Genomic DNA, 16,339 nt, shown 5'->3' with positions numbered 1-16,339 from the left:
TAGAGTGCCAACTGCAATCGATGGGAGAGAGAGACGGGCAGAGATCACATGCAACTATTTCTGAGTAAGTGAGGGGACACAGCGAGTTGTGAGAATTCATGACGTAGTTTTAATGTGGCACCACGCCATGAACACATGAACAAGCCAATCTGGCAATATCCCATCTATACAAGGAGTAAGTCCAGGGTTACGTCACCCAATGGGAAGTGGCTAAGCAGGGCTACATCAATGTTTGCGCATACGCGCTGCAGTGGTGGATTGCACGGCCTGTGCATCCTCACTAGAGCCAACCCCAAGCCGCCTGCTGCTCCTGCGTGCTTCTGGGACGGGGGGTGTGATGCTGCTCCTGCTGCTGGTGTCGATGCTCTCCGCAGCATCCCCTGCAGCAGTTGTCGACGCCTGACTGGTCAATAGCACCCCTAGTGCACTTGTCACCTGCACCATCCCCCGAGACAGGTCGCTGCAGCACTGTGTTAGGCCCTCCTGCATCGTCACAGAGCGCCGGCACAGTAGAGAAGTCGCAGTTGCCAGACGGTTGAGTGCCCTGCTGGTAGTGTCCCTTCTCTGGCGTTCCCGGCGCCGTGCTTCGATGTCAGCATCTAATTTGCTGCACAACTGCTGGATTGACTGGGACATGTCCCGAATGCCCGCAGCCATGCCGCTAATGTTATTGTCCATGTTGACTAATGTTGTCTTCATCACCCGCATGTGCCTCTGGACTGACATGACTGCCTTTGATTGCAGGCGCTGTTGCTTCAACATTTGGCCCTCGAGACCCAAGAAGACACCATGGCCGTCAATGGGTGCTGGTGGACTCTGGACACGCGACCTGCGGCGCCCTCTTGCTCCCGTCTGTGCTGCCTGTGAGGTGTGGGGCACAGTGGCATGGCTCCCTTCCTGGGGCCTGGTGCGGTCTTCTGGGCCCATGCTGTCGTCTGACGAGGTGTCTAAGGCTCGTAGCCTGGCTGCTGGACGCCTCCTCATTCTCACACCTGCAAGCGGAGATGTGGCCGGTGAATCGAACATGAGTGGCGATGCTGGCTCTGGTTGAGGTGATGCTGGCTCTCGGTGAGGTGATGCTGGCTCTGGGTGCGGCGAGGCTGGCTGTGTTGGTGGTGCGGCTGCCAGTGGGCCTGCTCCCTGGTCTGAACTTGTGCTGGCTAGAGGTGATATTTGTGGCCGGTGTGCCGTCTCTCCTGCAGCATGCCCTGTCCTGCATGATGTCACATCTGTGGACAGAAATACAACATTGGCTCAGTGTCCCCGAAGGGCTGCATTGCAAGCGTCACAATAAATCATTTCACATTCCAAAATGTCCTCTGTCTCCTTGTGCCTCGAGTGCGTGACATGCCTTGTTGCCCTGTAACATTTCCGTCATGGTTAGTGTTACCCTGACTACATCTCCCGGAATGCATTGCCTGTCTGCACTGACACGTGTGGACTGCAGTGTGATTCTCGTTTCACAATGGGGGATGTGGGATAGGGGTGGGGGGGGCTACATTGCTGTGCTTTCGTCTTACCTTGGTGTGTTGCGGCTCTGGCAGAGCTGTCGGCGTCCCCGAGGCCCACGACGCTCTCTTGCTCGATTGTGGCCGCCACCAGCTCCTCCAGTTCGGTGAGGGCAGGTGCCCTGTTGGTTCCACCTCCGGTCTGGCTGGCCTCCTTCTGGATGTCGCCCATCTTCCTCTTGGTTACAATCCTCAGGTCATACCAGCGCTTTTTGAGGACCTCAATGTCCCTGTGGGTCACTCCCACAGCATTGACCTGCGCCTGGATGGCCAGCCATATGTTGCGCTTTTCAGCCTCAGGCACTTGCAGGGACTGCCTTCCAAACAGCTTCTGGTGCTGCTTCACCACCTCCTCCACCAGCACCTGGAGTTCCTTGGGGCTAAATTTCAGCTTCCTCCTCCTTTCCCCTCCGTCTCTCTGTGTTCTCTGGCTGGACATGCTGTTCGTTTTCCCGCTCGCACAGGCAACGGCTCCCTGCCTCTCCTCTGCACTCAAAGCCTCTCCAGGGTCGGCTAATTATGTACACCTGCCTGGGTGTGGCCACCTCCTGGTTGGGTGGGCTGTCGTTGCACAGGATTAGCTGTTTCGTCAAGTCATGTGATTTTATTTACCGAATCCGTACATACCGATTCGGTATTTTCCGATTCGGTAAATACCACCTCGGTATTTTCCGAATCGGTAAATACCACCTCGGTATTTTCCGAATCGGTAAATACCACCTCGGTATTTACCGATTCGGTGAATTCCGATTCGTGATTACCGAATGTTACCGAATCGGTAACTGTTACCGAATTTTTACCTACATATAACTTACCGATTCTAATTTACCGATTCGGTACGGCTCGGTATTTAAGAACCGGTAAAATTTATTTACCTACATGAGGCCCTTAGTCTCTTAAATTAAACGACAAGATGCTAAACATAATTTGTATATAATTTCCCCCCCCCCCAAAAAAAAAAGAAAGAAGAAGAAATAGTGAAAGATCTAGAGAAGGAGACATAAAAATAAAGACGCATATAAATAATGGTCAGACAGTTTCAACACCGCCAACTATAATCCTATCTGAATGAGCATGTTGACCCTCTTGAGTTAGCCATCTAATTTAAGTTTCCATTTTTCAACTGGGGCCCATATCCGTTTCCCAAGCTGCCTTGCATTCACACCTTTTTTTTTTATATAAAGCTTTCTCTAAAGTGTAAATAGCTAATAATTTTGTAAGCCATGGTTGGAACGAAGGAGGATTAGAGTCTTTCCATACCGTTGTAATACAAAGCCGGCTCAAAGTCATTGCGATAAACAAAAATTCTTGATGGGGTACATCCTGCCCCTCCTTTACCACCCCAAGAACCATGATCTCATTAGTTAAATTAATAAAGATCCCCAATTCGTCTTTAAAGAAGTTTTCCATAGCTTGTTTAAAGGGATCTAAATTAGGACAAGCTGCAAACATGTGTATCGTGTCTGCCTCCGAACTCTGACATCTTGGACAGGAGATCCCACTCGTACCCCCCCAGCGGGCTATTCTATGCGGAGTATAATATAATTCATGCAAAGTCTTATAGTATTGTGCCTGCAAATGTGCGACCTTTAAGACAGTGTTTCCAAATATAAGTGATTTTTCACCCTCATTCCCGACTAAGTTTTAATTTAGTTCTCCATTTATCAAATACCTTTTCTCTATCATCCTCATTATATTGGGATAATGCACCATAAAGTTGAAAGATTGAACATCCCTCCTCATCTCGAACAAATTCTATCAGGTCTATCCTAGTGAACTTACAGTTACCTGCTTGTTTTCTCTGCAACACTTATCTTATCTGTAAGTATTTAAAAAAATCTCTCCGATCCAGATTATATAGCTGTTGGGCCCTTTCAAATGTTATTAATCCTGACTGATCCGTGATAACTCCAATCGTACCAACCCCGAGGTTATCCCACCGCCTCATTACTTCATCGTGGAATACATCTGGGAGGAGTTCATTCATATATAAAGGGGTGTAAAAATTCATTCTCCCTAATTTAATTTTCTTCCGGATAATTGACCAAACTGAGATGGCCGCCCCCAACAACTTGAATTTCGTTGTTTTATAGTAGTTTAGCTCCTTATATGTAAGAAGTCCCTTGTTGGAATCCAAAACCAGCAGATCATAAATATCCGAAATACCTGCGCTACCCTTCTAGATATCTTTCGTATTCCCACCGAGGAGTCCTTTACAATACTGAAGGACTGAAGCAAAATAATATGCCTTAAAATCAGGTACTGCAAGTCCCCCCCGATCTTTAGGGAATGCCAACATCTTTATAGCTCTTCGAGTTCTACCCTTAGCCCAAATGAAGCGATTACACATCCCCTCTATTTCCTTGAACCAATTATTAGTAAATAATAAAGGAATTGTACGGAATAGATACAAAATCTTGGGCAAAAACAGCATCTTTATGACATTACAACGACCTATAATCATTAGGTGTAAATTGTCCATCCTATCTAAGTCTAGTTTTTCCTTTTTAATTAATGGGGTCAAATTTTCCTCCACCGCCTTAGATAGATCGGATGTTATAATAACCCCCAAATAGACCGCAGACTCTATAACTCTATCATCATTGATTATAGCAAATTGATTTACGAGTATTTGTGTTTTCCCTTGGTTCAGTTTGTATCCTGACAATAATCCATACTTTTTAGCTTCCTTTTCGATTTCTCCTATTGCTATAATTGGTGATGATGATGTAATTGCTAAATCATCTGCGTATCCCAAGATTTTGGTCTCATATCCATTCAACACAATTGGGCTGATGTTTTTATTTTTTTCTATATGTCTAATAAATGAATCTATATAGCAGGCGAAAAGTAGAGGGGAGCAGGGGTATCCTTGCCTAGTCCCACGCTCAATTTTAATTGCCTCACTCAGTTCCCCCCCACTCTCAGTCTGATGCTTGAGCTTTTATAAAGGGCTTTTAATGCTCCTATACATATTTTCCCAAAATTATATTTATTCAATGTTGCCCACAGGAAACCCCACGAGACCCTATCGAAAGCTTTTTCAGCGTCGAGCAAAATTAAGGACATAGGGTCTCGTGAGGCAGTCGTACTGTACAACAGCGCAAATACCCTTCTAATATGATCAGCAGTCCCCCTCCCCGGTATGAACCCATGCTGCCAGGGTGAAACTATCTTCCCGATTACCATGCTCAACCTGTTTGCCAAGATTTTGGAATAGGCCTTAGTATCACTATTCATTAAACTGATTGGTCTGTATGACCCAGGATCCGTAGATCTTTTATTCTTTTTTAAGAACACCACCATTGAAGCTTCTCCCCAAGACCCCGGAGGGGCAGCACCGTTTTGTATTAAACCCATAAGTCTGTTGATGTCGGCTTCTAAGGTTAAAAAAAACTTCTTATAAAATTCTAGTGGTATTAGATCAGGTCCCACTGCTTTCCCTGACGGGAGATCCTTGAAAGCTCTTTGTACTTCTTCTGTGGTAAAGGTAATCTCCAGGGAGTTCTTATCCTCCTCTGTAAGCTTATCCAGGGAGGCACACTCTAAATATCCCTCAATTTCCACTGCATCTGGTTCTCCATTATCCTTGCTATACAGTTTCTTATAAAAGTTCTGAAATACAGAGCAGATTTCCTTTGGTGTTTTTACTAATCCTCCTGCCTCAGTAATCATTTCTGTTATCTGCCCCTGAGTAGCTGCCTGCCGGGTTCTAATCGCCAGGATTCGTCCTACCTGTTCGCTATATTCATGTTGCTCTTCCCTTCTAGCTAGGTATTTACCAGCTGCCTTCGCGGCATATACTTCGCCCACTGCTGCTTCGGCCAGAGCTAATTTTTGCGTTACTTTTGTCACATCCTCCTTCTCTCTTATACTTCTTACCAGATCTTCCTCTAGCTTTGCTACTAGATTTATCTTCTTCTCAATAGCTTGTTTTCCTGTTTGCTCCGTCTAAGAGAATAACTTAAAGTTTCCCCCCCTGATACCTGCCTTCATAGCATCCCACACTATTTGAGGTGACGCTGTGTCCCTATTATTTTCCAGAAATTCTCTTAACCAAATTTCCATATGTGTAACATAATCTGTATCCTGTAGCAGAGCTCTCTCAAAAGTCCAACTATTTATACTTTTCTGTGAATATGGAATAAAGATCTCCATAGAAAGCGGATTATGGTCTGACATCAATCTAGGCATTTTTTTTTTAACTTTCACCATCGGTATTATCGAAGGAGAAATCAGAAAATAGTCTAGCCGAGCTAGAGTTTTGTGGGGGGCAGAATAGTATGTACTGCCTCCTCCTCCATTTATATGTTCCCAAATGTCGATTAGACCATTGTCCTGCATGAGCTGTATCAGCGCTCTGTGGCTTTTCTTCTTTTTGCCAATAAACCTTGCAGGATCGTCTTTCCACAACCCATTAATGCCATTTATATTTAAATCGCCACAAAGTATAATGGGGAGAGGCCAGTTGGGTAGTTGAGAATTTATATAGATAAGGGTTTCCGAGTCATCAACTGTTGGTGCGTAAATAGAGCAAAGCGTGAAATTAAAATTTTGAATTTGGCACTCCGCTAAGACCCAACGGCCATGTCTATCTACCTGTTGTTTTTTTAATATAATTCCATTCCCCCGTCCTAGTATTGCAACCCCACGTGTTCTGGTGCCCTGAGTCGTACAAGTAAAAACTTTATACCCCAGTTGTTCCAGTAGAGATTTCTGCGAAATCTCTATATGCGTCTCCTGAACACAAATTCGGTCAGCTTGCAGTGTTCTAAAATATTCTTTCACATCCCTTCTTTTTCTTACATCATTTAAACCACATACATTAATTGTGACTATGCGCATCATTTTTCTTTTTTTCCACCCATTTCTGGTTACTTTCCTTTTCTGATGATGGTTTTTTCTCCCCTTTACTCCCCCAACGACCCCCCCATCCCCCCCTTACCTCCCCTTGAGGCATCCTGGGTCCAGCCGGATCCAGGTGTGGGCGCCCGTAGATCAGTATGCCTCAGTGCGTGAGTATTATATTTACATAGAAGAAGTCTTTGAGAACCAGGGTTTTACTCCTACTGAACATGTTTTCAAGTATTACTTCCTACAAGAGTAGCGATTAATATTGATCTCCCGTTATTTTTCACAGAAGAAATATTCTTATTAAAATGCTTGTTGTCCAATACATGTTGTAAGAAAGAGATTAGTTCTTACTCATTTTCCAGTGCTATTTTTTGCAGTCTCTGAAATTTCTTTGAGGTAATTTCCTGCTTGTATTTCACTGGTAAAGCTACGGGTTGCCCCCCTAAATATTATTTTCAATCGAGCAGGGTTTTGTAAAAATACTTTAGCTCCAACCTGTTCAAATGGAATGAATAGCTGCCTCAGTCTCCATCTCCTTTCAATGGTTGCGTGGGCAAAGTCTGGCCTAACAAAATATGTGCTGCCATTATATTCTCTCTTACTTGTAGGACGAGCTAGATCATATATCGAGTCCCGAAGTAAGTAGTTTCCAAAAAATACCAACATTGCCCTTGGATATTTTGATTGATTCTGTGTTTTCTATGACTGAGTAAGGGGAAAACGATGGGCTCTTTGAACTTCTCTCTCTAGTTCCCAAGTTTGTAATTCGGGAATGGATGATTTTAAGAGTCTAATTATATACCCCCTTGGATCGTTGTCTTCAACACCTTCTGGGAGCCCCAGGAATCGCAGATTATTTCGCCTTGCTCTATTTTCCTGTTCCTCGACCTTTATCATTAAGTCCTGTATAATACTTTCTTGATTTTTTTCTTGTTTTTGCAGGTAAGTAACATCCTTTTCTAGATGGTCAGTTCGTGCTTCAACTGACACCATCCTTTCAGAGATTGCCAGACAGGTGTTGCCCACCTTATTAACAGCGCCTTGTAACTTTTGAATAGCTACATGATGTTTTTGAGTGTCCATTTTGATATCTGTATGAAATTTCTTTATTGAAGTCAATATTTATTTCAAGGACGGTTCGTCTACTTCTCCTGCCTCATCGTCTTCAGAGATGTCCACTGTTGATCCCTCCCTACTTTCTCGAAGCACTGCCGTTTCCTTTGGTTTTTTAGATTTTAAGGTTTTACGAAGATTGGTAGGCTCTGGGTTACTTCCTTGATCAGTGGTTTCATCATAGGTAAATTTATTTAGTCTCTTATTCCTTATTTTTCTTTTCTCCAATTTTTTCCTGGGCGTGCTTCCTTGCCCCGGATCACTATCTTTCCTTATACCAGAGCAACCTGATATTTCCTGGGTTGATGGATCTTGGTCTTGACCTTTGCTAACACCGCTTGCCTCGCTAGAAGTAGAAATTCCAGTCTCATATATGTCTACATCAGATTCATCTGAATGTGAATCAATTTGTAACAAGGGTAATTTATCAGGTGGGGGTTTCCGAGTTACATATCCATCAATCACCGGGTGGAGTCTTTCATTTGCCCCGCCCAATTTTTTTGACTCCTGGGCTGTTACCTCATGACTTATCCCTTTATTTGCCCCCATTTTGGACAGTGGGCTAAAAATATTTAATATACTGGGTTGCGATGCAGTTGACTTGCTTGTCGCAGTCGCCTTTGCATTTGCTTTCAAGTCTTTAATGGTTTGTAACCGTTTTACTTTTTTTAATATTAGTTCCATCTCTGTGGTCTCTTCAACGTCTTTCTCCTTCTCCTTACTTTTCTCTTTGACTTTTTCCTTCTTGTTATCCAGTTCTGTGCCATCACCTTTAGCTACCTGTCTATCACCCTTCTTGTCCTTTTTACATTTTTCATTGTCCCCCTGTTGCTCTCTGCGATTCATAGTGTTTGGTTTGTCCTTGTCTTTATCTTTTTCTGGGCCCTTTCTACTGCCTCTCTCCTTCTCCCTCTCTTTTGGTCTGTCTTTCCCACCATCATTATCTTGCTCCTTATTTTTTACATCCTTGGCTTTAGTGCCTCTAGTTTCTCGTTTTTGAGGGATTGGTTTCAGGGTATGACCATTATCCGCTTCTTGTGTCGCTTGTGCTTTCTCGTTAGGTTCAAATTCTTCATTCCATTGTGCTCCCAGGATGTTTGATCGAGGCATGAGCTGATCAGCGACTGAGTTTTGATCGTTTAATTCAACTAGCTCCTCCTGGACACCCTCCTGGAGATTCTCACTCCTTTCCGTATCCATATCCATTTCATTCATTTTCCCTGTCTCTGCTTGCCTTATAGTCTGTTTGTTATTCTCTATTTCGTCACAATGCTCATTTGGTTTTATCTGGGCTGGTTGCGGAAGGGCTGATTCCTGCTCTAAGTTTGCCAAATTTAATGCCTTTGATACAGTCCAAATATCCAATATTATATGCCGATCATGTACTTTTACTTGGCAGTTAAGTTGACACAGGGGATCTGATCTACTTGTATCGCCTCCTAGATTTTGTTTATTTCGTTTTCGTTGTTCCTGTATCCTGTCACTTTGTAGATCCTTGACGCATGCCTGAATCGCTATCACTGTTATTGCCACATCTATACTCTTCTTAGCGCGTGCTGAGTCAAATTTGGTTTCTCTCCCCAGCCTCTTTCGTACAAGAGTTCTTAAATGTCTATAATGGTATTCCTGGAGTTTCCACCGAGTCTCATCTCGCATTATGTAGTATTGTAGTATTGTGCTATTGTGGATGTAGCACTTTAAGAGCTAGGTCCTTCTTTTTTTTTTTTTGGGATCTCCAGGGCACAAATAGCCACTGACAGCCTCCAGACAAGTGATTGGTAAAAGAGATCAAGACAGAGACAGAGATCCTCCTGGCTGACTTGAAAAAAGCAGCGCTGGATGGTACGGAGGTAATGGTCCCTTTTAGCGTTTAATATATATATTTTTTTTAGAAGTAGCTTTAGTGTGTGTTTGTTTGTTGCTAGCAGCTCGGTGTTTATTTTAGTTAATTTAACTCTACCCGACTCACACCTCACACACCTCTTGCTTCTGCCGCCAAAAACATCCCCAGTGCTGTACTCAAGGGCCGGTTTCCCTCCACACGCTGTCAGCACTAATACCTTTGGCAATGAGCAATGAGCTGAGGCTGAGGCTGCTGGTGATATGCCGGTGCAACCGCAAATGTTACTGCATTTTTTTGTCATTCTCCCTCTCCAAATACGCTACTACCGCCCTGTCCCCGCTCCTCACCTTCCACCTTCAATCAATCAAGTCTTCAATCGAGCCGATGCCGATTATCACTTAGCGGGAAGGCCAGGCAGCAGGAGACAGCAAGCGAGCAGACAAAGCGGAGAGAGTAGAGGACGAAGGGCAGCCTAAGGTGATGTTGGCTTAATTAATTGGAGAATAAACAAATAACCAAATCACAGCCACATAAGCAACAGTCTCGAGGTTCGTTAATTAATTTCAATCGGAGGCTCAGCCCGGAAAGTAGGGCAAGCTCTCAGCTTCTCACGGTCTTCAATGCCATCTATGCCTTCACAAATTATCACGGCAGACTCGTCATTAGGCATTCAAGCATCATTCCAATTCCGTATGCACCCGATCCAATCTGTTCCCGTTTATCTGCTACTCCGTGCTCAATACTCAGTACTCTGCTATACTCATTGCTCGATAAGCCGGTCCGATCTGACCAGCTCTATCCTTGTCATTCTCCCCTGGTTCTCCCGGTGTTCACGCAAGGGTTTTACGAGGGCAGGAGGGAGCTCAGTCAGCGTCTGCTCCTACTGACGCCATCTTCTTCCTTTTGTTTTTTATAGGAGTGGGGTGTTGTCCCATTCCCACCTCTGCTCCATGCTTGTCTACTGGACCGGGTGCCTCCGCCCTGGTTTTAGTTATCTGCATTAAAGGTAAGCTGGATGCGGTCACCCCTGCTGTCTCACAATCTTGTTCCCTACACACCATACTGGGAGGCATCCCAAATCCTGTGGCACTGGGTGTCTCCTCTTAGCACTAGAATTTGACTGGCATCAGCATTGTATGCTATTGGCCTCTAAACCTCTTGTTGCTTGATACGGAGGCATGATATGTGTTAGGAGTGGCTGGGCCTGGATCGGAAACCCGGAGTGGTGTGAAAGAGCTAGAGCTTGCCACCATCTTGGGCCGATGACAAGAGAGTCCTGCTTTCACCAAATCAAATAGTTATGTTCAAAGTAACCTGTTTTGAATTATCACATTGCTGTGAACTTGTTTTTACCATTACTGAAACAGAGGCAGTATGCGAAATAAGCCTTTACCTCCGCTCTCTTATGTTGCCTTTATCTGTTGAGAATATGACTGATATCTGAATGTCTGTGGGCAATGTTGTGCGGTTCGTCAATTACCATAGAAATGTTTTTCATATTTTACTCAAAATAACTATTACTGGTTTTGTAATTTCACATTTGAAAAATACAATAGCATCACAGTTTCACAGCTGTATTTCACAAGGCGACACATCAGAAAGGGCAATGTTTGAAGGTAACTTGAGTTATTCTGTGTCTGTAAGAATGCGAGAATTAATTTTTCTGTTTCGTTACTGACTGTAGACACTTAAGAAAACACAACACGTCTAGACTATTACTGTGGAAATGTATGTGATGGACAGACAGACAGACACACACTTAAAAAACAATGGCAATCCTCCAGTACCACCACCTCAACCAGAGATGGAAGGAACCCGTAAGCTAACTAACCTTGCTGAAAAGCATAGAAAGGTAAGGAGGGACGGGGTAAAATCTTAACTCCTCCTTTTCCTAAGAACGCCGATCACATGTTTTTATAAGTTTCCATTACACACATCACAACTTATGGTACTTAAACACTTTGACTATGACATAGGTACAGTGTCAATATTTACAGATTGTGCAATGAGGAACATATTACAACGCAGTCAACATGCCACATTACAGCAATTGCTTTGATTACAGAGGTAGTGTTACATTTAAAGAGGAATCAAACATGCCACTGTGCATGTATAATTTGCGAGGTATAGATCTATATTATCATATAGAGTTTTTGATTTGAGTGCCTAATCCATCCACCATCCACACATTGTTGTCTCACTTAAGAGCGTAAGTTACACATTATTTGGTGTACCATCGCTGTCATCATTTCTATAGTGTATTGTGCAAAGTGTGCCTGATATGGTCCCTATATATTTCGCGGTCTTGACATGGGAGGCATCAACAGACTGTAATTTTCAGATGGTTCATTAAAATAAACCAAGTCATTATATCATTCACTTATCATTGATAGTGGCCCTCTGCCCCACCTCATCCACACTTAGTTAATAATAAGGCCAGGGTGGTTAACCTCCTAGCAGGGACTTTACATATCCTAGCAAAGCAATCAGGTTGGGTGTTACTGGGATGTCAACTAAACAAGTTATTTACCTTCGGTAACCGTGTATCTGTAAGAGACATTTGTCGTTATAGATTCTATGTCAGGACTGGAGGCGAGGATTATGCCTTCTTTCTTGACTTTATTAATACAGCAGCGTTGAGAGAACTAACAAAGACTACGTTTCCCATGAACCATAGGGAAAAAAGTAGTCATTCACCATGTGTTAACAAACCAATCAAAAGAAAGGGACATCGTTCAATCAGGGCCTCTCAGGCTCCATATAGTCCTTTGTTAGTGTCCTGATCTTCTCTTTCTTCGCTGCTGCGCAGCCAGTTAAGTCTCCTCAGATTTTTAATCTGTTTGGGGGCTTAATTATGCTAATCTCTACTATTTCCCTGTGGTAGTTAATGCGCGTACGTTATTTATTGCCGGAGCTGCCGTTTTTGGCAAGCGCCGCGTTTTTGTGCTGTCAAATGAAATTTCTTCCGTTTCTTGTTGTGACGCGCTGTCTTTATTTTTCAATCGTAGCGCTTATTGCGTGTGTTTTGTTCTGTTTTACCGCGGGAGTGAATGTCTCTCACACTCACTCCTACGCGGTGGTTTAGCTGGTGCACGCTCCGGTCCTCCAGCTGCCTGGGGGCGCGGGATGCTGTGGCAAGCGCGACGCGTCTCTGGAGCTTCCAACCGTCATTCCAGAGACGCGCGCACGTTTGTTCATTCAGGGGCCCTGGTGCTGGAATCAATATGCCTCTGACGGTCTGTATCAGGCCCGCGAGCTAGTCGCTTCGCTCGCGGACGATTTTCTATCATTTACGCTCGTTTTCCCTGCTTTAAAAGCAATAAAGGGATTCGAGTCAAGTATCGCTGGGTAGCGCTGACTCCTCCTTGGGAGGTCTAGTACTGGCCATTAGGCCTTTGTGAAGGGGACATTACCAGCCCAGTTTCTACTTCAGTTTTAATTAAATCAATATTTTACCAGCTATTGTCCCCATAGGGTCAGTCTCCCTGTTAAAAGTTGTGGTTTCTGCCACCAGAATTTTTTTTAAGCTGACACCCAGCTTTTAACACTTTGCTGTTGCAACACAAAGGCAAAAGATTGCTCTACCTCACTCGTAATGGAGTATTACGAGGATTACCATGAGGAGGAAGAAGAACCCCTGGGGGACATGCCATGGGGTGAAGCGTTCTATGAGGCGGTTGACACCTCTATCTATAGGGCGGTGGACCAAGCCATTTCCCTTTTAGAAGACAGGCTTACGCAAAAAATAGAACAAGCGTTCTTGCGTCTGGAGCGTAGATCTGCTCTGCAACCTGCTCCATCCTCTAGTTCCCAGGATAACCCTGGCCCGCCCCCTCCTCAACGCCCATGTGCTGCGGGGGTAGACGTGGACGCTTTTGAGCGCCTAAAGCAGGCTTTTATTGATAGCCACCCTGCTAGAGGTACAGGGGATTCCCTGTCTCTAACTCCTGCCCTTTCACCAGGTTTGCCAGGTCCTTCAGGGGACCCTGATTCCAGTACGTCCAGACCTTGGCTTCCGTCCCGGCCCGCTCAGGTCCCTTCAGTGCCCTCTGACTCGAAACCACCTCCAACGCCTTCAGACATGTTGGACCCTAACGATATTGTGCACCCACGCTCTTCGGACTGGGTTCCAGCCGAGAAAGTCGCGACGTACGTCGCAGAACATACAAGACGCCCGCTTGAGAAGGAAGCTCGCAATTGTCTTTGAGCTGAGTGTCCCCGACCTTCACTAGAGGGGAAAGTGGCCCTTACTCCAGAAATTGACCCAAGAATGTCCACGTTTTTGCAGAAATTTATTAGAGATCCCAAAAAGGGCATTGACAGATCTTGGAGAGCGTGACAAGATAAACTCTTGGACGTTCTCGGGCCCGCCACAAAAATACTGGACATGGCGGAAGAAGCCAAAGCTTCGGGCTCCATGATTTCACCCGAGACACTATCCGGCTGGGCTCAGCGGGTAGTGATATTTTTGGGCAACACTAACTGCGCCCTATCCACTGAACGGCGCAGGTCCCTCCTGATTAAAATTGACCCGAAACTCGGAGACCTGGCAGATTCGGAGACGGGTGCCATTGCCCAAAGGGGACTGTTGGGGAACCCTTCATTAAAGAGCTGGGTAAATTTGTTAACACTTTTACCTCATTAGACAGAGCACAATCCACTAACAAAAAGGTGTTTCCTCATGTTTTTCGAGGGGCTGGTCGAGGGAGGGGCCGCTCGACCGGTCGGCAGAATCATCAAGCCAACCATAGTGGCTCCGGACAGTACCAAGACCAGTAAAAATTTGGGAATTTCTACCCCACAAGAGGACGCCATGGCAAAGGCAGAGGATTCAGGGGAGGAGCGTCTAACGCAAACTCCGGTGAGTGTTCTCCCTTCTTCCCCACAAAACATAGGGGGGCGGCTGGCCGGCTGTTACGGGGCATGGTTATCTATCACCCGCAACACTTGGGTACTTCAGACGGTGAGGGGGGTCCATATAGAGTTCGTCGGGAACCCAGTACAACAGGTTCCTCCGCGACCCATTCAGTTTTCGACTCACGATGCAAATCTGGTGGACGAGGAGGTGGCTTCCCTTCTTCACAAGGGCGCCAATTCACTTACATCGCCACATCCGCGTGGGTTCCTCAGCAACATCTTTTTGGTCGACAAGACCGACGGAGGCAAGCGCCCTGTCATCAATCTCAGCAAGTTCAATGGGTGGTTGGTTTACCGCCATTTCAAGATGGAGGGCATTCACCTCCTTCGAGATGTTCTCCGCCCTCAAGATTGGATGGTCCGCTTGGACCTGAAAGACGCTTATCTGGTAATCCCAATTTTTCGACCGCATCGCCGGTTTCTTCAGTTTGCTTGACGTCATCAGGTTTACGAATTCACTTCTCTCCCTTTCGGGCTCTCTTCCGCACCATGGTGCTTCACCAAGGTGCTCAAACCGGCGGTGGAGTTTGAGGGCTCGAGGGGTCAGGTTGATCGTTTATCTAGACGACGACCTCTTGATGGCGTCCTGTCCCCGTCTTTTGACGGATCAACTTCAGATGACAGTGACTCTGCTTCAGGATCTCAGTTTTGTGATAAATGGTAAAAAAATCCCTCCTTCAGCCAGCACAGTCCGTTACCTTCTTGGGGTTCGTCATCGACTCCATTTCCTCCACTCTAAGCCTGCCAACCAGAAAGCTTGCAAAGATTCGCCACGAGTTGCGTCGAGTCCTGGCCAAACAGCCGGTGTCCCTTCGCCAGCTGGCTCGAGTGGTGGGGCTCCTGTCAGCTTCTATCCAGGCTATCTTTCTGGGTCCGCTCCACTACAGGGCCCTTCAACGCCTCAAGGCATATTTTCTTCGGAAAGGGTATCCGTATTCCCACAAGATCAGCTTGTCCGACGAAGCTCGGAGCGAGATCCAATGGTGGCTAACGCACATGGAGGCATGGAGCGGAAGAGCGATCTTCGGTTCCGTTCCAGATTTGGTTATCGAATCGGACGCCAGTAGACTTGGTTGGGGCGCACGTTGCGGAGACCTTTCCACGGGGGGCTTGTGGTCTCCCGACGAACAGAGGTTACATATAAATTGTCTCGAGCTTCTGGCCGGCTCATTTGCCGTGAGATGTAGGACGAGAGACTCAATGCAGTCATGTGTACTCTTAAAAATGAACAATGTTTCGGCTGTCCGTTACATCAACCATCTTGGAGGCACCAAGTCGAAAGCTCTCTCGGACCTAGCGGCGAGTTTCTGGCAATATTGCCTGGACAGTTAGGTGTCGGTCACGGCGGAGTATCTGCCAGGCCACGACCATGTGGAGGCAGATTTACACTCACGCCACTTCCGTGACTCCAGCCTTTGGAAGCTGGACCACTCGGTCTTTGCGTCCCTCAGCTACCTTTGGGGTCCGTTTACGGTAGATCTGTTTGCGTCCCGACTAGACCATCAGCTCCTGAGGTTTTTCAGCTGGAGGCCCGATCCTCGGGCAGCAGCCACGGATCCGTTTCTCCAAGATTGGAGCAAAGACCGAGGCTATGCGTTCCCTCCCTTCGCGATGATCACCCGGTCAACGGCTCAAGTCCGCAGGCAGCAAGCGGAATTGGTCCTAATCACCCCTCTTTGGAGGTCTCAAGTGTGGTTTCCAGTTCTTCTGGAACTTTCATGGGATTTTCCAATCCTACTCCCCTGGTTTCCGGATCTTCTCAAGGATCCGTACGGCACTCCTCATCCTCTAGTGTCCACGAACTCGCTGTGGCTCATTGCGTGGAGGATTTCAGGGGTAGATGGCAAACCCCGGGCCTTTCGCGAGCAGCTGAGGAGCTCATCTCCAAAGCCTGGGTGGACAGTACGGTTAATAGATACAAGTCTGCGTGGGGCAGATGGTCCCGTTGGTGTTTGAGAAGGGGTTTCGATCCCTTGGTCGCAGACGTGGTCCACGTTGTGAATTTCTTGGCGCACTTGGCGTCGAACGGAATGGCCTATCGGTCTATTAACACTTTCAGGTCGGCTATTTCCTCGGGTCATGTCCTGGTTGGTGGCTCTCCTTT

The 16,339-nt window shown here is 46.0% G+C and overlaps 2 protein-coding genes across 3 annotated transcripts in view; both read right to left on the bottom strand.

Moving 5' to 3' along the window:
* Window positions 1–1,947, bottom strand: part of LOC146831324 (uncharacterized) — a 38,810-nt gene extending 36,863 nt beyond the window's left edge. Inside the window, exons 1-2 of the mRNA XM_085603879.1 lie at window positions 1,521–1,947; window positions 930–1,229 (exon numbers count right to left, since the gene is read on the bottom strand). Of these exons, the coding sequence (XP_085460005.1) occupies window positions 930–1,229; window positions 1,521–1,947 (727 nt within the window). The remainder of the gene's footprint in view (window positions 1–929; window positions 1,230–1,520) is intronic.
* Window positions 1–16,339, bottom strand: part of PLAG1 (PLAG1 zinc finger) — a 421,454-nt gene that overhangs the window by 205,089 nt on the left and 200,026 nt on the right. The window lies entirely within an intron of this gene.

This window comes from Triturus cristatus, chromosome 5_1, assembly GCF_964204655.1.
Source record: "Triturus cristatus chromosome 5_1, aTriCri1.1, whole genome shotgun sequence".
In the NCBI taxonomy this organism is placed as follows: domain Eukaryota; kingdom Metazoa; phylum Chordata; class Amphibia; order Caudata; family Salamandridae; genus Triturus; species Triturus cristatus.
The sequence above is the reverse complement of the archived record's forward strand: the minus strand, read 5'-3'. Positions and strand labels throughout refer to the sequence as shown.